The sequence below is a fragment of the Ochotona curzoniae genome, unplaced genomic scaffold (assembly GCF_017591425.1).
Source record: "Ochotona curzoniae isolate NIBS_2020 unplaced genomic scaffold, NIBS_Ocur_1.0 contig_1, whole genome shotgun sequence".
NCBI lineage: Eukaryota > Metazoa > Chordata > Mammalia > Lagomorpha > Ochotonidae > Ochotona > Ochotona curzoniae.
Genome location: NW_024464918.1, coordinates 43,138,619 through 43,162,056, shown reverse-complemented (window position 1 = coordinate 43,162,056; position 23,438 = coordinate 43,138,619). Strand labels below are relative to the sequence as shown.

The 23,438-nt window shown below is 35.9% G+C and overlaps 1 protein-coding gene across 11 annotated transcripts in view; it reads right to left on the bottom strand.

Moving 5' to 3' along the window:
* Positions 1-1,477: 1,477 nt before the first annotated feature.
* The window catches only part of CSNK1A1 (casein kinase 1 alpha 1), a 45,048-nt gene continuing 23,087 nt past the window's right edge, over positions 1,478-23,438 (bottom strand). For 2 of the 11 annotated variants that reach the window (XM_040972851.1, XM_040972936.1), the window contains 8 exons: positions 23,149-23,247; positions 20,690-20,773; positions 17,310-17,449; positions 16,138-16,216; positions 15,269-15,343; positions 12,148-12,254; positions 11,543-11,691; positions 7,503-7,713 (listed from right to left, as the gene is read on the bottom strand). In XM_040972851.1, coding sequence (XP_040828785.1) covers positions 7,619-7,713; positions 11,543-11,691; positions 12,148-12,254; positions 15,269-15,343; positions 16,138-16,216; positions 17,310-17,449; positions 20,690-20,773; positions 23,149-23,247 — 828 coding nt within the window. In that variant the 3' untranslated portion in view covers positions 7,503-7,618. Of the gene's footprint in view, positions 4,028-5,068; positions 5,914-7,452; positions 9,862-11,448; positions 11,692-12,147; positions 12,255-15,268; positions 15,344-16,137; positions 16,217-17,309; positions 17,450-20,689; positions 20,774-23,148; positions 23,248-23,438 lie in introns of those variants that run through there. The other 9 variants (XR_005883178.1, XM_040972891.1, XM_040972882.1 and 6 more) reach the window with 9 other exon arrangements.

The following is a 23,438-nucleotide window of genomic DNA, read 5'->3' as shown; positions in this document are numbered from 1 at the left end:
AAAAGAGGTAACAGGAGCACTAGAATTTAGCCATATGAAAGTTAAAATGAGGTTTAGGTCCTGACTGCAAAATTACACCTAGGGTAGTCTCACACATGTAAGCAGCTTGCCTTTAAAAGGCTCCTGTTTGACATGCACCTTATGTTTTTTTCTTTTCTTCTACTGTGAGATAATAGGATATCCCTGTCTTCCCATCACAGGCCTAAAACCAGTCATTCCTCCAGGACCCTTAGCTCATTTGTGCTTAGCAACCATATACGTGTTACTCTTTCAGCTATGTCATTGCTTAATACTCTCATTGCTTCTGAGTATACCCCAAAGACACACACAACAGACTGGATAGCCAGTCTGGAGATCAATGTATCACTAGGGTGATGTTTTATCTTAAAATTAAAAAAAAAAAAAAAGTGTTATCTAAAAAGGACAGGCACTTGATACAGCAGTAAAGACGCTGCTTGGCACATCCAAATCCTATATAGGAATGACAGGGTTTCAGTCTTAGCTCAGCTTCTTATTCAAGTTTCCTACTAAGCCTCACCTTGGGAGAAAACAGGTGCTGGCTCAATTTTGCGAGCACCTGCCATCCATGTGGTTTTGGACTGGCCAACCTTGGTTGTTAAAAACATCTGAGGAGTGAGCCAGTGAATGGAATATATACTTCCATTGTCAGCAGTGCTTTTCAAGTAAATTTGCCATCAATAATACTCCAGAAGTGGAAGTTCTTGCGGAACACTTCCAAGATATTGTGAAGGTGGTATTCAACTTCTTATTTACTTATTTGAATGGCAGAATGACAGAGCGGGCGAGACAAATCATCTTCTATCTGCTGGTTCATTCATCAGTCAGCAGCCAATCCTGAACCCCTCCAGATCTCCCACACTGGTGGTAGTGGCCAAAATACTTGTTTGTTCTTCTGCTGCTTCCCCAGGTATATTAGCAGGGAGCTGGATCAAACTGGAACAGCAGGGACTTGAACTGGCACTCCGATATAGGATACTGGCACCACCTGCCCCACTCACTCACTATGAGCACAGAACAATACCCTCATTTTTTACTTGTGTGTACCATTTACTTTGCTTTTCCTCACATTTTAGTCACACACCAGTCAGTTCTGGTTCAAGTTCTGGCCAATCTATTTTCTATCTAACTTCCTGCTGATCTTCATGGGAAGGAGATGATGTTGATGGTTCAAGTACTTGGGTTCCCTCACCCATGTGGGAGATCTGGTTGTAGCTCTGGTTCTGGCTTCAGCTTAACCCAAAGCCAGTTGTTGAGATCATTTGAGGGATAAACCAGTTAGAAACTCCTAGAATTTAAGACTACTGGTAATGCAAGGACTAGCAGAAATAGAAAAAAAAAATCTCTTAATAAAAATGTTTTTGATGGAAAATAATAGCAAATGCAAACTTCCATATATCCATTTATAGGCCATACGAGCATAAGCACAACCATATGGGGGAGATAACCAGTCTCTCCCTTCATATATATTCTTTTTTATTTTCTCATTATACCTTCCCAAAACAGACATTCAACAGTAGTTAGAATGGCCATCTCCCAACATTTAAAAAAAACTGCACCCCCCAATGGGTGAACAAAGTAAAGAGTAGTAACCTAGAGTTCAGCTCAGTAAGCCACTGTGGAGCCTTAAGTGGTGAGGTCTTCCAATTTCAGAGTGATGTGTCTTCAACTTGTATCATCATTTTAGTGGAAAAACATAATTTTGGTGAAATGAGATTCATTTCCCGACAGGATTAGTAACAGCATTCACTGCATTTCACATTCTTCTTTTGTGAACTGTGAAGAAAATGAATGGTAGCTAGAAGATCAATGGGATTCCAGCTCCAGCTGCAGATGGAGTGACAATATACCAAGACAAAAAACACCTATATTTTGATTTACAAAGCTAACAGCAGTTTTAAATCTGCAACTTAATTACAGACCAACTACACCACAACCTTTTCAATGGCAAAAATACAAAAAAGTGTTACAAAAATATCTCAGAAAAAGTGCATAGTCTAAGTGCATAGTAAATGAAAGCACTGAAAAATATCTTGCTAGAGGGAGTTCAGCTTGGAAAAGTTCTTACCAAAGCTAAACAAATTTATTTTACACAAACTATACTCAAAAATAGCTTTATGAGACTGATTTCTGGCTAAAAGTATCAAAGGGTTTATTAGTCAAGAAACAAATACCTTAACTGACAAGGATGGTTAGAAAAGAAACAAAGAAGCTGCCTATCCCCAAATTCAGATCTACTAAGATTTCTTCAGCATTAAGGTCCACACTAACATATTCCTTCACGGCAGAATGTGGTGGTTAACCCATGGAATTAATTATTGCTAAAACAGTTTTGAATGAGAAATAATTTAAAAAAGAAAATTAAACCTGATACAATCTGACCAAACACATGTCAATTTACAGTTTCCAAGATTTTACAAAATACCTACATTTACACAATAGGCTCCTGGCAGCATTTCAGACAAGTATTCTTTTTTAATTTATCCTGATGTGCTATAAATGAATAAATTACACTATTCAAGGAATTATCATCAATACATTTCCTTTCTCTTGGTTCAGAGAAAAGAGCGCGCCAGTCAGATTGAGGGGAACGCACAGAGAATGACGGAGAAGCAGGGTGGGGCTAAGATTAGAGGGTCAGCACTCACTTGGGCCTCACACAGTGCGATGCTTTCCAAGGGTAAGAGTCCACTGCCTAGAGCCATTTCACATGTGGTTAAAAAAAAAAATCTTGTAGTCAAACCCTTTAACGCTTTCATTCTTACTCAAAATCAGTCCAGCTGTTAGTCAGCTGTAGCAGCAGATTCAATACTAAGTTCTGGCAGTTGCAGAACCAGGTACTGTATCTGCAAGTCATTAAAAAAAAAAAAAAAAAGAAAAAAGAAAGAAAAAAATTGAAAGACTGCCTATTCCCTTCAGAGGGGAAAAACCCAAAACATTTTTAAAATTAAAAAAAAAAAAAAAGTTTTTTTTTGAGGAAAAGTCATACATTTAATCTAACTCAACTTATCAAAGGAATATCATGTAATAAATGGCTTGAAGTAGTCTTATCAAAAAATCAGGGAGTTTTTATTTCATAGTGAGTCAGCAAGGCATTTTTGTTGTTGTTTAAAAAAATCTCATTTCCTTACAGAAACAGTTTTTAGTTTTTAATGAACTTGTAAACAAAAAAAAAGCTCCCATTTTCAAAATAAAAACAAAATCCCAGATCGTATAGATGTTTACAGTGATTACATTTATCTAAGCAACATACATACATGTTCAATTGTAAGATGTTAACTAAATTTCTGTGACAAATATGCTTTTTTTTTTTAATACCAAGAACATTATAGAGTTAATGCAGAGTCCTAAGGATTATCTAGTAGTCACTAAGTTTTTCTTAAGTCTTCACTTTAGATGCTGTTATTTCTAGCACAGTTAAGCAGGCAGAGTCTTTCATATGCTCAAACACTGGAATCTTTGGTTGCTACCATATCAGCTGGCTTGCAAACAGGAAGCCAGCCATTTTAAGAATGTTTTAAGTGAACAACTTGCAAACCCCAGGGGTGGAACAACCCTAAGAACGAACAGCTGTGAGAATTTACAACCATCACAACTGCCACTGAAGACTGTTCATGCCGTTCTTCTGAAATGAGATTTCAAAGCAGTATAGTTCAAAATAAAGGATCTTAACAAAAAATTGGCATATGCACAATGTCTCCACCAATTTGTGTGTGTCAACCATTTAGGTAACTTTTCCACTTGAAAAAATGCAATAGAAAACCGGACACCATGTTTCACTACCTCAGTTAATATTCACAATTACAGCAGCTACAACTCAGGATACAGCATCACCAATGCTGCCCAGAGCCAGTTTATAACGAAATTAAGTTCTTTACACCAAGTAAATGGTTGTCCACAACCACCGGCTAGTGCACATATGAACTAAAATTTCTAGATTTGGGGAGAAACAAATGCTGCTCCGATCATCTGCTCTGCTTCTTCTGTTCCACAATTCATGCTTAGAAACCTGTCAAAATGAAAACAGAAAAAATTATTAATTTTCCATGTAACAAACTACCCAAAACTAAACCCAAAAGAGAAGTTGGATCAAACTAGGCCTAAAATCCATCCTTAACGGCTCAGTTTTACTCTTTGAAAATCATTAGCTCAACTTTAAAAAACAAACAAAAAATAAAACCCTGAATCTATAATTAAAACTTTCCTGCTTGGGATGACTCAAGGAGTGGTGTACAGGGAATCTAAGCCACCTCTAACACCCTGTTCTCAAGCTAGGTAATTCATACTAATTCTAATGAGTACATTCTGTGCATTACACTGTTTCTAATACCTAGATTATATTGTTTGTGTTCAAATGTTCACTGAATGGAAAATTGCTTTACAGATCGTTTTGATCTTAGCATGTGCATTGTTTCTAACACAAAGTAATAATGGCAAATAGCAATAATTATGTATCAGGCATGTATATCAGCTGTTCCACCGAATGCAGACCTGAGAAGTTTATGTCTGTACAGAAATCTAAAAAAACAAAACAAAACAAAAAAAAACCCAACAACAACAACAAAAAAAAACAAAAATTAAATAGTTTTTAACATATATTAGTTGCTTTGAAAAGGCAATTTTTTTTTGTCACTAAACTGAAAATACACAAAATGATGTTTTGGGGGCTTACTTCAAGTCTTCCAACTCTAACCATTCTCCCTCTCCTCCCACTAGGGCTTCTATATAAAGGCAGGTTTGAATACAAGCGAACTTGTCTTCAAGGTAGATGTACACATTATCTATGATCAGTGGCAAAGACAGGGAATATGCCTGTCAGCAAAAACCTGAACATCCCACTGTCTTCTCTCACTTTGTCACATTTTCTTTGAGGCATTAATGTTTCTTTGATCTCTTTCAAAAGCTTTATTCACAACCAGAGCATACCTCATTATAGTCCACTGTGACCTGTTTGCTCACATCTTTAGCACAGAACATGTTTTAGTAACCATAAACTGTTCCTTGTATCTTATTCCTCAACACTTCATGGGACACACTATTTAATAAATACCTGTGCCAAGTATTTGTGCCAAGCCCTGAGGACAGATATGAGTACTTTATTCCTTTACTTTTCCAAAGTACCTAACAACAGAACAGTAGGATTAGAAAGGTAAACCTCAATAACCTCAACAACTTATATTGGACAATATTCTCTAATTTTTCCAGTATGAAAAACCATAGGTTAAAAAAAAAAGACTAGATTAGCTAAACAGAAATTACCACCTACCCAACAAAATGATTACATAATGTCACTGTTCTTAAATATGAGTGTACTCTTAAAGTTATTTGTTGGGCTTTCCTTTATCATAGCCTGTTTATGTGATTATAGTCTGACTGTTCAGTATCTTTCAAATGGAAAGTTATGGTTATTAACTAAAAAGATAAATTTTATTATCAGTCAAAATATTAGAAAACATATCTTTAATAGTGAAGTGCTAGATAAACTGTTTAGCCTTCAATAAAACATGTGAGGAATTTTTGAGTCAATTATTCACTACAATTCTTTAGGGACTGCTTAAATGCTGGCCTAATAACATTCTTTGTAGAACAGAGCAGTCAAATCTTTACTCTTCAGGTGGGCCAATGGCAGGATACTCCAGAGTTATCAACTTTTTCCAGAGAAACGTCCTAAATTGTTAGTACAGTTTGTTTGGAAGAAACCTCAGCAGGAATATCCAGCAGCTTTTCAATACTTGCTCTTCCAGCACTTAGGGCATTATGCATTCTCTGCTCCAGTGTCCTTTAGTTCTTCCCTCTTCCTTTGCAGATTCGGTGGCATATCTCCCAAGTTCCAAAAGTCCAAACAACAATTTTGAAGATAATATTATTTAAAATCAGCGATGAATCCCTTTGATCCTAAAACAAACAAACAGACAAAAGGTGTGTGTGTGGGGGAAGTACAAATTAGGACAGGATTATTTCAGAATCTCTAGCTTTCCAGTCCCACATGATAACCTAGTGACTGGAGTTCTCTAGCTTTGCATGAATGTGCTGGGATCCCATAGAGGCAATAGTTTATGTCCTGGCTACTCCACTTCCCAACCAACTCCCTGCTTGTAGCCTGGGAAGGCAATAGAGGAAGGCCCAAAGCCTTGGGACCTTGCGCCCTAACAGGAGACTCAGAAAAGCTCTTGGCTTTGGCTTGGCTTAGCTCCAACCACTGCAGTCAGTTTTGGAGTGAACCAGTAGACGAAGATTTTCCCTCTGTCTTTCCTCTGTAAATCTGACTTTCCAATAAAAACAAATAAATCGGGTCAGGTATAGTAACCTAGTGGCTAAAGTCCTCGCCTTGAAAGTACCAGGATCCCATTATAGGCTCTGGTTCCAATCCTGGCGACCCTGATTCCCATCCAGCTCCCTGTTTGTGGCCTGGGAAAGTAGTTGAGAATGGCCTAAAGTCTTGGGACCCCGCACCTGTGCGGGAGACCCAGAAGCAGCTCCTGGCTCATGGCTTTGGATTAGCTCAGCTCTGGCCATTGCAACCACTTGGTGAATAAATTAACGGATGGAAGATTTTTATTATCTTTCCAATTAAAATTATATTCTTTTCAAATTCCTTACACAGGAGGAGGGGACTGTGTTTATAATTACACAGGAGGATTTTATGATGATGATCTATAGCCCTCTATTTGAAACAAACAAACAAACAAACAAACAAAAAAGAATATTCCATTCTTCAACAAACTCTAAATGCTCTTGATTTTTTTTTTATTGGAAAGGCGGATATACAGAGAGGAGAGACAGAGAGGAATATCTTCCATCCGATGATTCACTCCCCAAGCGGCAGCAACGGCTGGAGCTGAGCCGATCTGAAGCCAGGAGCCTCGGGCTGTCCTCAACTGCTTTCCCAGGCTGCAAGCAGGGAACTAGATAGGAAGCAGGGACTGCCAGGATTAGAACCGGCGTCCATATGGAATCCTGGCGCAGGCAAGGCGAGGACCTTTAACTAATACGCCATTGCGCTGGACCCGCCCTTGATTTTTTTTAAGCAACAGAATTGACAAGCAGTTCAACAGAATGGTTAGGTAGCAGCAAGAATTGTAAGTTTGTGTGATGGGGGTTTGAATTCTATGATTCTTCCATAAGAGATACATAATTTTCAGTTATTTTGATGGCCATTGTGGCCACTTGGTGAGTCAATCAACGGACAGAAGATCGAATCTCAATCTAAGTGACAAGGTAAAGTTAAAGAAACAAACATCCAAATAACCACAACCCCTCTTCTTAAATCAGGAAAGACAAAGAAGTCCACAAATGAGATGTCAATTTGAGTATATCAGATGCACAGCACACATCATTTGCACTAAAAAGGCAGATTGAGGATTTGAACTCCTTTGTATTTCATGTTATAGCACAGGTTCTGTGAAGAAATCTGTAGTTTCTCAGTTTTAATACCTGTTGCAACTGATTCCTTCCTTCTTCAACTGGAAGGCGGTCTGCATCACACACATTGCGTCACAGCAACGCTGTATGGGTCTTCTTGTAGTCGTGAAATAATCCAGACAACTTGGTAGTTGCAAACTTTGGCAGTCCCAGTAAACCTTGGAGATGGAGCACTAGATCACCACAAATGAATTCCTGTGATTTCATCTTCAGCTCCTCCTGGGTTATTTAGTTCTTTTGTCGCCAGTTCTACTGTCCACAGTAAAAAAAAAGCTGACAAAAATTCAAGATTTCAGCAAGCAGATGCAGTTCCCTGGTACTTCTTTGGATTGAGTATACTTAAGGCAAATGAGTCTCTCCAGGTATTTTCAAGTTCTTCCCCTGTAGGGTTATATTGCTGAGTGACCAGCCACGCTCCTAGCAGCAATTGGTGGAAGCCAGAAAAAAGCTAGACATAAATGGTAGGTGAAGTCCAGTAGACATTGGAAGGCAATTCAAGGAAGATCATGGATATGGTAGGTTAATATGATGAAAAAATATTCCTAATCTTTAAATGCCACCAATTTGACATGTACTTCTACTATTACATACAATTTGGACCTCTGGCTAGAGGTAGTGAACAAGAGTGAAGATAATGGAAGTAGACCAGAATTACACAAAGCTCTGTATTTCGCTTCACTGCTTCCTGAATGTTCCACCACCTCCATTCTTAACTAAAGAAAAGATGAACTATATTTAAGTGTCTTAAAAATGTTTGCTTTCCCTTTGTTGCATTTTAAATGTCTTCAAAAGTAGTTTTTCGATAACCAAACATAGCTGGAGAGAATGAAATAGATTTGAAAGTGTGTCAGCTATGAAGCTATATATACTAATTAAGAAAAAAGGAGATTTTTGACATTTCTAGGGAATTGTTGGAACAACTTATGGTTATTTCTCTTGGTAGAAACATTCTTCAAAAATAACTGTATAGAATACATAAGTGAGTGCTATTATTGGGAGTGTTTTTCCAGGAAGCTATTCCTGTATTATAGGATGCATGTACAAAACTCATTCCAGGGGGCTGGCACAATGGCTCAACTAGCTCATGTTCCACCTGCAAGCACTGGCAGCCCATATGGTTACTGGTCCCCACTGCTAGCCTTCTAATCCAGTTCCTTGTTTACAGCTTAGGAAAGCAGTGGAGGATGGCCCAAAGTCTTGGGACCTAGAGCCCACCTTGGAGACCCAGAGGAAGCTCCTGCCTCCAGACTGGCCTTTGTGGCTATCTGGGTAGTGAACCAGCAGATGGAAAAATCTTTCTGTGTCTCTCCTTTTCTCTGTAAATGTACCTTTCCAATAAAAGCAAATAAATCTTTAAAAGAATAAACCCATTTCAGAGATGTAAAGCATCTTAAAGCAGTTATGGAAAACAAAAAATAAATATAATGTTCAAAAAAAAAGCACCTTCTAGGGTTGACACTGTAGCACAGCTGTTGACATCAGCATTCCATTTAAGTGGCAGATAAAGTCCTGCTCCTCCACTTCCTACCTGGCTCCCTACTAAGGCTCATGGGAAAGCAGTGAAAGTATCTGGGCCCCTGTCACCCATCCAGTAGACCTAGATGGAGTTTCAGGCTCCTGGCTAACACATGGCTGCGGCCATCTGGCTAGTGAAACAAAGGGAGGATTTGTTTCTTCCTCTCTCTCTGTAGTTCTGAATAAATAACACCTTCTTAAGACCTAAACTAGAGAAAAGTAATATTGTATTTCCATCATCATATCAAGGATTTCCTGAGCTCAATGAATCACTGAGTTTTCCTTAAACACAAAAAACTGCTGTGGTAGAGATTAGGCTTTTAAACACATTGACTGCTCAAGAACTGTAATTAGAAACAATACTGAGCAATTGTTGTCAATTCTCAGCATCCTAAGGGATTTCTTAAGGGATGACCCAGATAATGAAGTGGGGATGGAGATTAGGAGAATAGCTTTCATTTATGCTACCATCAAACCAACTATCCTTTCACAACTTTATATACAGACAGGAGCTGTGTAGGACTTGCTTTGGGCATTGAATTCTGTACCCAAAATAATTCAGATGTTTTCAAGAAGTCAAAGGACACAGAATTCTGTTGTGTATATTCTATGGAATGCATATTTTAAAAGCAAGCAAGACTCCACTAAGAATGGAAAAAAAAAAAAAAATCCTGAACTACACATCTTTGAAAGCTTAGAAAAAATTCAATTTTCATAATTATAATTTCACATTTATAATAATATGACTATCATGTCTAATGAGGCTACGCAATTCTTAGAATTTAAACTTACTTTTATGAAAAATAGCTACAATACAAAATAAGGATTTAACTTAAGTTTAATTGCAACTTTTTTTTTTCGAGGAAACATACTAACTCAGTGGATCCAACTTCTCATCTTTAGGACCTGGATAAGGCAAAAATTACGCTTGTTTATTCAATGACAAATACACAGCAAACTAACAATCAAACTAGCTTAAAATAAGGTGAATTCTTTCTGAAGGCTGCTGAATGCCTGAATGAAATGTTCTAGGTCAGATGAATTTCAATCTAATTTTAGTTCCAGAAACCACAACTCGTGATGATCCTATTATCCCAGCTAGCTTAGGCAAAAATTGGTTTTGTGAGAAAAAAGCACATCAAGTGTCAAAATCCTTGGTTTAGATTCTATTATTGATAAGACCATTTCTCAGTGCCCCAGCTACCTAATTCAAATCAACTTCCTGGCATTATGACTACACGGTGATGAAAATGCTCAAAAGAGGCAGTTAATTCCATACCGAGATGCAGAGGAAGATAATTAGATAATTCTATCCTGAACTTAAGTTTTATCACCTAAGAACACCCATTACAAAATAAAATAAGAAAGGGAAACCTATCCACTTCACTCCTAGTGATGAGCTGCTGGGATGAGGATGACATCAGTTGGTTTTACTTCTTGAAAGGTATTACCAGGTAAAATTCTATTTTTAAAATTAAAAATCACTTAAACACAACATTAGAAAATATTGATCAAAGACTAACTTGTAAAGGTCAAATTCAGACTAGAGCAGTAATTCAGAATTAAATTAGAATATAAAAACTCAATCTTTTTCTGCCAACCATTCCAAGTAGGCAGGCATTAAAAGTTAAGCCCCAGAAAGGGGGAAAAACAAAAATAAAACAAGCCATGAAAACTGGAGTCAAACTATATGGCAGTAGCAATTAAGAAATGGAGCCACGCCCACCAGTTCCTCTCCTTAGAGACAGAGTGCCAGAGACAAAGCATAAGACCAGTGGATCAATGGCATTAGCCCCAGTTATCTTCAATTGGGTAGGCCCAATAGCATACTTCCATTCCAAAATGAACCTTAAAGGCCTGATGTGTGACATTTAAAAAATAAGGCCAAATGCAAAGGAATTCTTTTGAAATTAAGGATTTCCATACTTAAATAGCAAGTAAGATGTTAATTTTTATGACTAATACAGATGCGTTGAGCTTTGTAGTCACTTGAGCATTTAAACAAAGCATAAATAGGATGCTTTGCAGCTGACAGACACTTGGGGGGCAATGCCACACTCCCATCTTCAAATTACACCAATTTCACAATTTTCCATTTTAAATGCTAAAGCACTGACATGCAAAAAAAAAAAAAAAAAAATTCTTAATACCGTTAGTCCAGAAGAAAGTCAAAATACCATGGCTAACCAGATTCATTAAAAATCAACAAGTGTTAGGTCTAGGATTTTGGATTGATTGATTATACCACATTCCCAGCACCAAATGTTTATTTTGGAAAAGGGTTAATGAATGAGTAAAAAAGATGCAATTGTTAAAAATGACCCAAAATCCCAAGAGAAATGATAAAATATACACACATATATGTATATACAAATACATATACATATATATATGAACAAGGACATTTGGGTTTAAAGTTAGTAGTCAAATTTTCCAAGGACGTCTTTTTTTTTTTTAAACATACAGCCAAATTTTTATGTTTTAAAACCACCTCCTTGATCTAACACTGTTAGAAATGAATGAATTACCCAATTTTGTATTCAAATTTTTTTTTCCCTGTAACGTCACTTGGTTCTTGGCTACTAACCTTTCATGTTACTCTTGGTTTTGTCAGTTTGCTTGCCTGTGGGGGTTTGGGCCTGCTGACCCTGCCCACTGGAAGATGCTGCCTGCTGTGCTGCTTTCTGCTTTAACATTGTCCAATCAAATGTGTAGTCATATTGGTGGTTTAGGGTCCTGAAAAACATAAATTTAAGCAAGTTATGCATATTACTTTTTAAATTTTGATATTTAATAGGGTTCTGTCTGCACCAAACATGGAGAGTTCCATGAAGCATGGATTAGCCACAATGATTTAATCTGACTTTCAGCTCCATAATCATCCACATCAGGGGCTGACACTATGGCCCAGTGGGTTAATTAAGCTGCTGCTTTTGATACACACATCCACTATTGAGTGTCAATCCTGAGCGCTGTGTTTCCAGTCAATCTCCCTGCTAATATGCCTGGGAAAGCAGTGGAAAATGACTACTATTTGAATCCCTGCCACCCATAAGGGAGACCTCAATGGAATCCCTGGTTCAGAACTGACCCTTGTGGCTCAACTAGAGTGAAACCAAAACGAAATACATACACACACACTACTGCTCACTTTTTCAAATAAATAAAAAAAGAAAAAGCAGTAAAACCCACCTGAAAAGGATGCGGAATAGCTGCCTCAGATACATGTAATCCGGGGCTTCTTCAAAGCGCAGCCCACGACAATAGTTTAAGTACATGGCAAACTCTGCAGGAAATCCCTATAGGTCCAAAAAATAAAAATCTTTTTTAAGACAGAAAAAAATACATGCATAGAAATATAGGCTTTTAAAAAAAGGAATATAGGTAAAAGAAAAAGAAAAAAATTGACTTGAGTAGGATATCTGTAAGAATATGAGTTAGAATAGCTTTAATCCAGTTTTCTCATCTTCTCATAAATTCAAACAGTATCTCATCATCCTACTCATTTAATTCTGTGCAGTATCTTGTTATACTGGTAGAAGACATAAACTAAATGGGCACTCTTCCATGCCTGATAATGCACTTTCTTTTATACAAAGGCTGGAATATATATATATATGTGTGTGTGTATGCTTAAACAGCAAAGCAAAATCACCAGGAGTGTAGCCTACAAAGCAAGCACTGTTAACATTTGTAATATATTACAAGTAGGCTTCCTCCTGGGCCTGGCATGATAGTCTAGTGGATAAATCTATGCCTTGCATGCACTGGGATCCCATATGGGCACCAGTTTGCATCCCAGCTGCTCCATTTCCCATCCAGTTCCACTTCTTGCCTGTGGCCTAGGAAAGCAGTAGGTCGGTACAAAGCCTTGGGACCCTGCATTTCCATGAGGGACCCAGAAGAAGCTCCTGACTCCTGGTTTTGGATTGACTCAGCTCTGGCCATTGTGGCCACATGGGGAGTGAACCAGTAGACAAAAGAAAGATCTTCCTGCAGTTCCTTCTCTATGCAAATCTGCCTTTCCAATAAAAAGAAATAAATCATTAAAAAAAAAAAAACCCATATTTCCTCCCATAAATATATCACCTTTTCTATTTATACAATTGTTACTATACTGCATTTATAAAATATTCTGCAGTTTTTACTAACACACTGCATGTTATCTCCAATAACTTCTGAATGGCTGCCTAATTAGTATATATACCCCATAAAAATGTATTCATTAGAAGGCACAGACACATAAATAATAAAAGCCTCATAATATTTCAGTTGTTGGCTGAACATATGAAACTTAAGTAACATATATAGTTCATTCATTAAAAACAAACAAACAAAAAAACCTTAACTGGACTTCAAAATTTTTATAAATGGAGGTTAGCATGGTGGCACCCTGGGCTAAGTAAGCCGCTGCCTGCAATTCTAGCATCTCATATTGGAACACTGTTTCCTTGCTATTTTAGCAATTTGAGCAGTTAGTTAACCAGCAGATTGAAGATCCCTGTTTCTCTCTCTCTCTCTCTAAAAGCAATCAATTAAATGAGGGGACGGAAGGAGGAATCTCTAAGCCTACAAAACCATAGCAAGGAAATAATAATAATAACAATAACAACAACACGACCACACAAAAGTAATCAATTAATTATATAACAGTTTTAGATACATCCATGATCTGTGAAAAACAGCATGACTATGAGACTGAAGAAAACCTTATTATTTGGTATAGTAGTAACTCATATCTTTCTGTGCTAATACCACCCTGCATTAATTATTCATAACTAATCTAGAAACACTGACAGAGTGCACAACTTGTTGATCAAAATTAATTTAACAGATGGTATTAAATTTTTGGTTTTAGTTATAAAAATGGACGAATTGCCCAGGAAGTCAACTGAACGTTTTGTATGGAGCTAGTGTAGTACTATTTGTTTCCTGCAAGACAGATTTCAAAATTTGTGGGGCCAGTGTTGTGACATAGCTGGCATCCCATAACCGTACCAGTTCAAGCCCTGGCTGCCCCACTTCTGTTCCAGCTCCTAGAAAAGGCAGCAAATAGCCCAATTATGTGGGCTCCTGCCACATACATGGGGAGACCCACACGGAATTCCTGGCTCTTGGCTTCTGCCTGGCCCAAACTCAAACTGTAACCGTTTGGGAAGTGAAACAGCAGATGGAAACATCTCTTCGTCTTTCTCCCTCTTTCACTCTGTCTCTCAAATTAATCATTTTTTTAAAAAAGTAAAAGTATTTGGATTGATTTGGTGCATTTATTAACCTAGAATGTAATTCATAATTTGAAATAAACTCAAAAGGTTCAGAAATGACAGAATCACAATCTCCTCCCAAACATCTCTTCCTCCATTGTAGACTCAAAGAGGAGGGAGATCAATTTGCAGATGGCGAGACACAAAGACATCTTCGTTTTCCCCTTCCACAAATCTGTTTCAGCTCTCACTGATTCTTCTGTTCTGTCACTCAATTGCTCAAATATACTTTAATATTTTTTAATTAATCTTACGTATGCAGTTCTTAGGATCCTAAAGTCTTCTTTCTGTGAAAATCATGATGATTCATTACAACACCAATCTCTCCCCATTTTAAATTCACCTGCCTTTCTATGAAGAATGAGATTTCACTGAAATGAGTTTGACTCAAATTGGCTTCTATATTGGACAACAGTTTTTTGTGTTGCTCCAATTTATCTGTATCTGACTGTTCCTTGACACAGCAAATGCTGATTTTTTTTCGGGCATCAGTATAGCAATATGAGAATTTCTTCATTTTCCTCACAGATTGATGGAGTTCTATTATAAAAAGTTTACTTCAAATTTCTACTATATTTGAACCTTTGTACCCTAACTAACTAACTATGTAAAGATTTTCAAAAATAAAGAAAAAAATTTATACCAAAAAATTCCTACTATAAAAAATTTACTTAAATTTGCCATGTAGCCAATTAGAAAGCACAAACCAGAGACACAGAACACAAAAAGTCTCGCCAATCACGCGGGAGACCTGGACTGAGTCCCAGGCTTCCAGTTTCAGCCCAGCCCAGCCGGCGGTCAGCAGTTACAGAAATATGAGAGTTCTCTGTCTCTATGCCCACTGTGTGTGTGTGTACACGCCGAGGATTGGAGGAGGGTGCCTAGGTCATTTACGCTCAAGCCAGTGTCATAATTAAAGCTATTCTGAAATATCAAAACATGAAATTTAAAATGGCAATAGCTACATCAAGTAGGATGTTTAACTTCTATGGCTGACAAGCAAAATGTTGTTTTTGTTCCTGGATAATTTACACTTAGTCAATAGTTACCTTACATAAAACTTCAACAGGCGTAGACATCTTCTTTTCACTAATCTTTTCATATTTCTGTTTCTTTGTTGCAGCCTATGAAAAAGAATCATATCACACAGACATGTATCAGTGAGAAAAAGTAGCTCAATACACTAGACTGATAAACGTACACTTGAGATTCACTAAAAAGAAACCTCAACCAACAATAGAAAATAAATTAAATACAATGCTTCTAATACTTTTTTACTTTTGAAATGACAGCTAATAGTGAATTCAATACGTGAGATTTAACTAAAAATATGTGGGGTTCAAGTTTGAAAGGAATTCCAACCACTTCCAACATAACAGCCAGCGTATAAACATGGCAACACACATAATAAGCCTATCATTTAGTTACACCAATAGTTAACCAAGAGTTACAGTTAATTGTGTAAATCAAACTAGTTTTCCAATTTGAAAACATTGATTTTGGATAAAACTACTCCTACAAGAACTGAATGTTTTAATTTAGTTGCTCAATAAAGTACAAGTTTATTGAGTGATACTACAAAGTCTTCCTATCACTAGTTTTACAACACATTTTCAACACAGTGGCAGCACATCAAAATGACAGTCTCATTTTCTTTGCCTGTGTCAACTTCCAACTACGTAATGCTAGTGACTGTCGACTCGTTCCAACTTACTATCTCAAAAGAAACTGTTCTTCAGCTGTTAACAGTGGACCTTCCATTAAGTTCTCACTAATCAGGTTGCTTTCAGTTACCAAATAAAAACCAAAATAAAGTAAAGGTTGTTCAATCTCAGATATGCAAGAGACCTTAATGGCTATCTTCTCCAATAGATATTTTTCTTAAAATACAAAGCAACTGGCAATGAGTCCTATTTACCTTTAATCCTTGCCATGGCAGGCTGGTTCTATTAAAATACATCAAAACATATCCTAATGACTCCATGTCATCTCGGCGACTAGAAAGAGAATGTAAAATATTATGAACCAGAATTAATATGAAAAAATATTATTTTGGAATATATATATATATATACCTAATGCATGTAAGAGGCCCTCAAAAATCAATGAAAAAAAAGTATCATGAAAAATTCCATTCTCAAAATATTTTTTACACCAAAACAATCTTCTAATTCTCTATTTCCATAAACATTTTCAAGCACACTCATATAATTTAATGTTTAAAACAAGAACAAAATAAATTTAGTTAAGTAACTAAATGAGTTGAATACAAACTTAAAACCAAGTAGGACACATTTGCAAGATTTGTAAGATTTGCACAGTTCATTAAAATAACTTCAGGGACACCAAAATCAATCACTGCTTTAAAGCTAACAATGTATTGATAAAATAAAGGAATTGGGGGCCAACGCCGTGGGGTAGCAGGAAGACATTGCCACCTGCAGTACTGGCATCGCACAGAGAAACTGATTTGTGCTCTGGCTGCTCCACTTCTGATCTATCTCCCTGCTAACATGCTTGGGAAAGCAGTGGAAGATGGTCCAAGTGCTTGGGTATGCACCGGGGAGACCTGGAAGAAGCTCCAGGTTCCTGACTGTGACCAGTCCAGCTCCAGCTGCAGTAGTGAACCTTTCTCCATCTGTCTATCCCTCTCCCTCCATAACTCTGCCTTTCAAATAAATAAATCTTTAAAAAACAAAGTAAAGGAACTTAATACAATAACATTTTCCATGTAAAAGCAGTTGATGAAGACACTTCAAAAAGTTTGGGGAGAAATGTAATAAAGTTTATTGTTCATTATTCTCATTTCCCATTAACTTCCGAAGACCTCAACAATCTCACCTAAAGCTGAACTTGCACCACTAAGATACATCCCTAAATTCTTAATATTTTCTTCCCAAGAGAACTTTCAATAAAGAAACAACAGACCTCTTGTAACTGGCTTCTGTGTATTGGCTAAACTAGCAAATAAAATAAGCATCCTTCAAACTCCCAGCCAAGATGGGTTTCAACACAGAAATGTAAACATTTAAAAAATCCAGCAATGATTTTGTTATGAAGTTGACAGCTTATTACAACTGTCAAACTCACCTTTGTTCAATACCAAGATGTGCATTGATGCTGGCATATCGGGCAGTGCCAGTGAGGTTTTTATCTTCTCTATAAGGTATATGTTGCCTTGTCCTGTTGTCTCTGTACTTTTTGGCCAAGCCAAAATCAATAAGGAATAACTTTAAAAGAGAAATAAAGAGACATTAGGTTTCCAGTCTTGTTGAGTAATATGCTTATTTATTTATTTAATAGATTATATCTATACTATGTATTCAAACACTTTAAAACAAACTATCCTAGGTGAAACAAGCAATGAACAGACTTAACACTCAAATATGCTTTAACTAGAGTTCATCAATAAATCTTTAAAAATACCATTAAAAACCAGTAGGTTTTATCTTTTTCATTTGTACAATTTCATAGGCCCATTTCATTATATAGTCATGAGCCTGACTTTATAAAGTAAAGAAACACATACATGCCTGATGGCAAAGTTGTCAAGTGTGCTGTTTATCATATAATGAAAACTCATTATATCCTATTACTACTGGCAAGCAAGCATGGAGTTTAAAAATCTAAACATAAGTTTTTTCAAAGCCCTCCTCTTATAAAGGCCACTCTTCATCATGCTAATAGAACGCTAAATAGCTAAAATAAGACAACCCTAAAGTAATATTGCCAACAAAACCAAGCCTTTTTATTATCAACCCCCCCCCACAACCAAAACCAAACCAAAAGCCTTTCCTAAACAAACATGCATTGCATTACATACTACTGCTTTACTTTACACTAATGTTACACAAGTGATCAGGTTAAACTTGTGGAAAATATGTTTCAAAATCTAAAAAAAAATCTCTTAGTATTAAAAGCAAGGCGGGTTTTAATGACCAATTTAAATGAGCCAATTTTTTAAAAAGCTAGTATTTTAAAATATTTTGTGCTATTCTGTCTAAATGGTACACAGAGAATAAGGTACTGATCTACAATGCAACTGATTTTTCTAAGTAATTTGTATTTATTCTTCAGAATGAAACTTTTAAAAGAAAAAAAATCCCTATTCTTAATAAAAAAAATCCAAAATATATTCTCATGTGTCTAATTTGTAAAGCAAAATAATCTTTATTCAAAATCTTGGCCAAATCTTAAAAAAAAAAATTTTTTTTTTTAAACCTTGGAAAGTGAACCACCAGATAGAGCAGATCTTTCTGTATCATCTCTTCTTTGCGCCAGGTAGGTCTGGGTGCCCTTGCATTATAGTTCTATGATTTGGTTGTACTCCAGTTAAGCCTAGATTTTATATTTTACTAGTTTACTAGTTCCCTTCTGCCACAATGCAATCTCACCTAACCTGTTAATAAAATAAAGAGTTAATGGGTCATTTAAGTTGAAAACATCTGAACAGGTGCCTCTCTTAAAGGGGGATGAATGACATCTATTTTAGCAAGGCTACAATCTATTCTGTTTTACTTAGGATGGTAGATATTAACATCTTAATTGCTGTTACCATGCCAACACTTAGTTATTTTCATTTGGTCTACTGTAAAGTCAAATGATTTGCAAAATGCAAATGAAAGATGAAGACTCTTTAAGTAGTAAGATTAAACTCCATGAAAAACCAAAATATTAAAAGGAATAAGGGAAAGTCATTCTTACATAAAACATTGAGATAAAAAATTTACACTGCAAAAGTTTTCAAAATGAAAACAAGTTCAATACACAAAATTTAAAAATGACTAAAATACACTTCTACCAAGCAAAATAAAAATTATACGTGTCAGCATACTGAGAAGAAAAGTATGGGAAATATAAACACAAAAGGAAATTCAGTATTTTTTAAAATAATAAATAAAATAATCTATAGATGTCTTCTAGGGTTATTTTCTGAGATTGCTTCCTCTAGCACATCAAAACAGGAGAGAAAAAGGAACAGCCCTGAAATGAATATATCTAATAAGTTTCATTTATGTTTAAATTCTACTTTCATAGCTCCATTTACAACTAAAATAACCACTTTCTCATAGCCAAATATAGCTTTAAATAAAGTAAGTATTCAGTAGAGGATTCTTTCCAACACTAAAGAGACTGTATTTATTAAAAAAAAAAATTAAATATGTGAATGCTACCTTCTTGAGCATTTCAATTTTTAACATTAGAAAAACCAACAGTGTAAGCTAATCAACATTAAATCTCCCCATCTCCTTGCAAAAACTAAAGAAATATCACTGCTGAAGAAAGGCATTTAATTTCCAGCAAACAATTAAAAATTACTTCCAATAAAAAAATTTAGAAAGCTTTTTGCTAAAGCTTCTTTAGTAGCTTTCCGAATACTTTCAATTTAAACAAATATCAATATGAATGATAACAAGGATACAAGCAGCTGTAACCGTTTTTAAAAGGTACAAATGAGAAAAGTATCAAATAAATATGAGAAATACTTTTTGTAAGCTTCCATATTTAAAGTAACAGGCAAATTCTTGGGTCAAGCTACTTTTCAGTGGATTTTTACTAATTTGTAAGTAAAATGTGTGCCTGTTTGAAAAAATACTGCCTGCTTACTTTTCAAAGGCATGTGGAATAAGTTAATATTTGATAAACTATGATAATTCATTCAGCAGAGGTAAATTCTCTTCAGAAACACTATTTCTAATTTTAGATTTTAGTACTAGGTGCAATTTTTCTCCTAACCAGGGATCATACTTCTCTTGATCCAAATTTGCAGGATCTCTTTATCTCACAACCTTACTGAATTTTATGTACTGAATATAAACAAACTAACATGTCAACTTACCATTAAATATTTATGTTGCTTTAAATTGTTAGTAAAATGTGTAAATAAATAATCTCAAGGTGTAAAATTCTGCCTTATAATGTATATCTTGCCTGACAAAAACTAACCATCAGATTGCTGGGAACTAAGAAGTGACAGACTGAGATAAATTCTACAAACACTAAATCTGAAATCTCATCTTACCTGAAGTTCATTAGGGAAGGGGAAGAGAGGTGAGGCACAATATGTTCATTTTACAGCACTGATGCAACTGAATTTCCGTGTATTAAGTTCTGCAACTCCAAATACATTTTTAAAAACTAAACAAGCTATCTCAAATTTACTATTAGATAAAGCATTTCAATACTAAACCAACACAGCATTTCTTCATATGAATGTTAGATCTAAACATAATATCCTATTTTCATTTAGATTTTCTCTAAAGTTTACAAATTTAAGCAAAAGCCACAAAGAAACATCTTAGTAATGTTATGTTTGCCAAGTATGTCTGAATAATGCCAACGTAAGAGGTGCTTGAGCAAGATCTACAATCTCCAGAAATTAAAACAAAACAAAATAATCGAAATAGAACAATAAAAAAGAAAAGCACATGAATTTGGGATTGAGGTTGGAATAGGAGACAGTTTCAGACCTGGTTTAATCCTGAGAAAGATGGGTCCTGAGAAGTACTAACAGTCATGCTTCTTTTCCTCTTCCCCACTGGAGATTCTAAACACTAAACAGACAATAGAGGGTGGCAGTGCATCAAACAGTATTGCTTACATTGCAACAATGGCCGGCGCAGACAGGCAACACCGAGGCATTAGAGAAAGAACAGGGTAGCCAAATGCCATCCTTCTTCCACCAAGCACTGTAGCTTCTCAGTTTTCCAAATAAGAATCACATGCTCAAGAACATTTGAAATCTAGAGAATACTCAGTTTTTTTAATGCCACTATATTGTGTCACTGCCTGAAACAGGGAGAGCAATGGTGACATTTGGCTCTATTTTTCTTTTTTAATCAAAAATGGGGAATTTGGAGCTGTAATCTTTAGTACCACAATCTGCCCTTCCCCGAAAAAAGTTTGTACAGGGGGAAAAAAAATCTTCAGTAAGGAAGAGGTAGAAGGCATTTAGTCACCTTAAAATTTATTTTCATAAGCATGCAGGGCTGATTACTGGAAGAAATGAGCAAATTCACTAACATTGGAGTGGCCACTCCTAAGTATCAAATTCAGAACAATTTTCCAATTAGAAATTTAACTTTAAAAATTTACCTCCAAAGTCCCCCCCAAATCTCCCCCCATACCCATGAATAAAAACTACTGGAATGAGCTGACCAAAAAAAAAAAAAAAAAAAAAAAACCAGTTTCACTTAACTGACATTTTTCAAACTACAATATAGGAAACACTAAAAGCCAACTAGGTAAACAGAAAAACAGAACACTAAAATATTCAAGAGCAACATTTAGTATCTTCACTTCACTTCTACGCCACAGACTCTGAAACAGGCAAAACAGCTCCACAAAAATCACGAAATTATTTTATTTTCTGTAAGGAGGACACATATTCTAAAAAGGTATTCACAACTAAGCAACATAAACTTAATAACACAACTACATATTAAAAGCTATTCTTGAGGGAAAAAATTATCAAAACAGAAAAAAGTGGCCCCCCACAATGCAAACTCCCACAGTATTATTATCTAATTCAAACCAAAAATCATGCACTGCACTGTCAACATGCAGAACAGGGATTAAATGGTGGAATACAGTCTTCATGGATAAAAATATGGTTGGAAAATGGCCAAAGACTGGAAGACAAACTGACAAAATTGCTACCCTTCCCCCAATCAAGACCAGCAAATTTTTTTTTCTGGTTAAATTACCAGGTTTTCACCCGGATGCTTCAAATGGAAAAATGTAATTTGGGGATGACAAAGCATGTCTATTTAAACATAATTCATTAAAGTTCAATGAAAAAAAATTATTTTCCTAAAACTTGATCATCTCAAGATTAATATCTTACACATTAACAAATAACACCGAGTCTAATGGCAATGACTCCAAGTTGGCATTCATACAGGCAAACACAGGTAAACATTTGTAGCTAGATCTAAAGTACCAAAAATTCCCTAGTAAGTTTAAAGAAAACAAATGGGGAAATCTTCCTTCTAAAACCAAAAGAAAACAAGAAATCCTAAAAAACAAAAAAATGTTCCCAGGTTGTCCTGAAGTTGAGAATTTCTATCAGGTCATCAGATTAGAACATGCTTAAGTGCACTGCCAATGCTGCCTGTCTGCCCGAGCTCAACATTGAATCAACAAAAAAAAGCAATTCACTCACATAGCTAATCATTGAAGAAATATATTTCAATTAGTTACTGTCTTCAACCATGCACCACTAGCTAGAGCCCAATCACCCATAAATTGAACCATTCTCAGAAAACCCAAAGAACACTATTTTGTGGTATGAAGGTTCATTTCACTTCTACATATTTTTCTTTAAAAGGAGGGAAGAAAGGCTGGAAAATTCACCCAACTTGGCATCCAAATAAGAAACTGTCAACTACTTTTGAAACAGGCCTAAAAGCTAGCCCTTTAAATACACAAATCCAACGACTGAAGAATTCTCAGTATCAACCATGCTGAGTCAGCAAATGTTAACGCCATGGTCACAGATGAGTCAGTGGTTTCCACACTGGCACAAGCACATATATTGTATTACAAAAACACACACTTCAGTGTCAAAGATTAAAATCTGATTTTCAGCATTTAGGAAGAAAAGTATATGGGGTCTTTCACTATTCAAGTGAATGAAAATTGGATACAACTATTCACCAGTTAAATAACAGACCATTATAGTTCATTATAAAGACCCTGGAATTTTACGTACCCATATAGATAACTAACCTTGGTTGGATAAGTTGGATAAAATTCATTTCAAGTTACTAAGTTAATAGAGTTAGCTTAGCTGATTAACTTTCTAGCATATTTTTAAAAGCAATTATCAACAGCCAATTTCTATTTTTTTAAAGACTGGAGATTTACCAAAGCAATTCTTGTGGATATTTTACTCGTTCTTCTTTCATGCAAAGAGCATTTGACTAACCTTATTACAGTGACGCCCAATACCCATTAGGAAGTTATCTGGCTTAATGTCTCTGTGTATAAAATTCTTTGTATGCACATATTCGATTCTACTGATCATCTAGAAAAAAAGGGGGGAAGAGACAACTTATTTAAGTGATAAAAGAAAGCAAGACATTACTTTAACTATTGTAGTATCTCATTTCCTTGAAGTTCACAAACATTAGAAAAAATAGAACAAGCAAGCACTACAATTATTTCTTCACCGACATATTTTTGTATACACCTGCAGCGTCCTCTGGTTCACCCTTC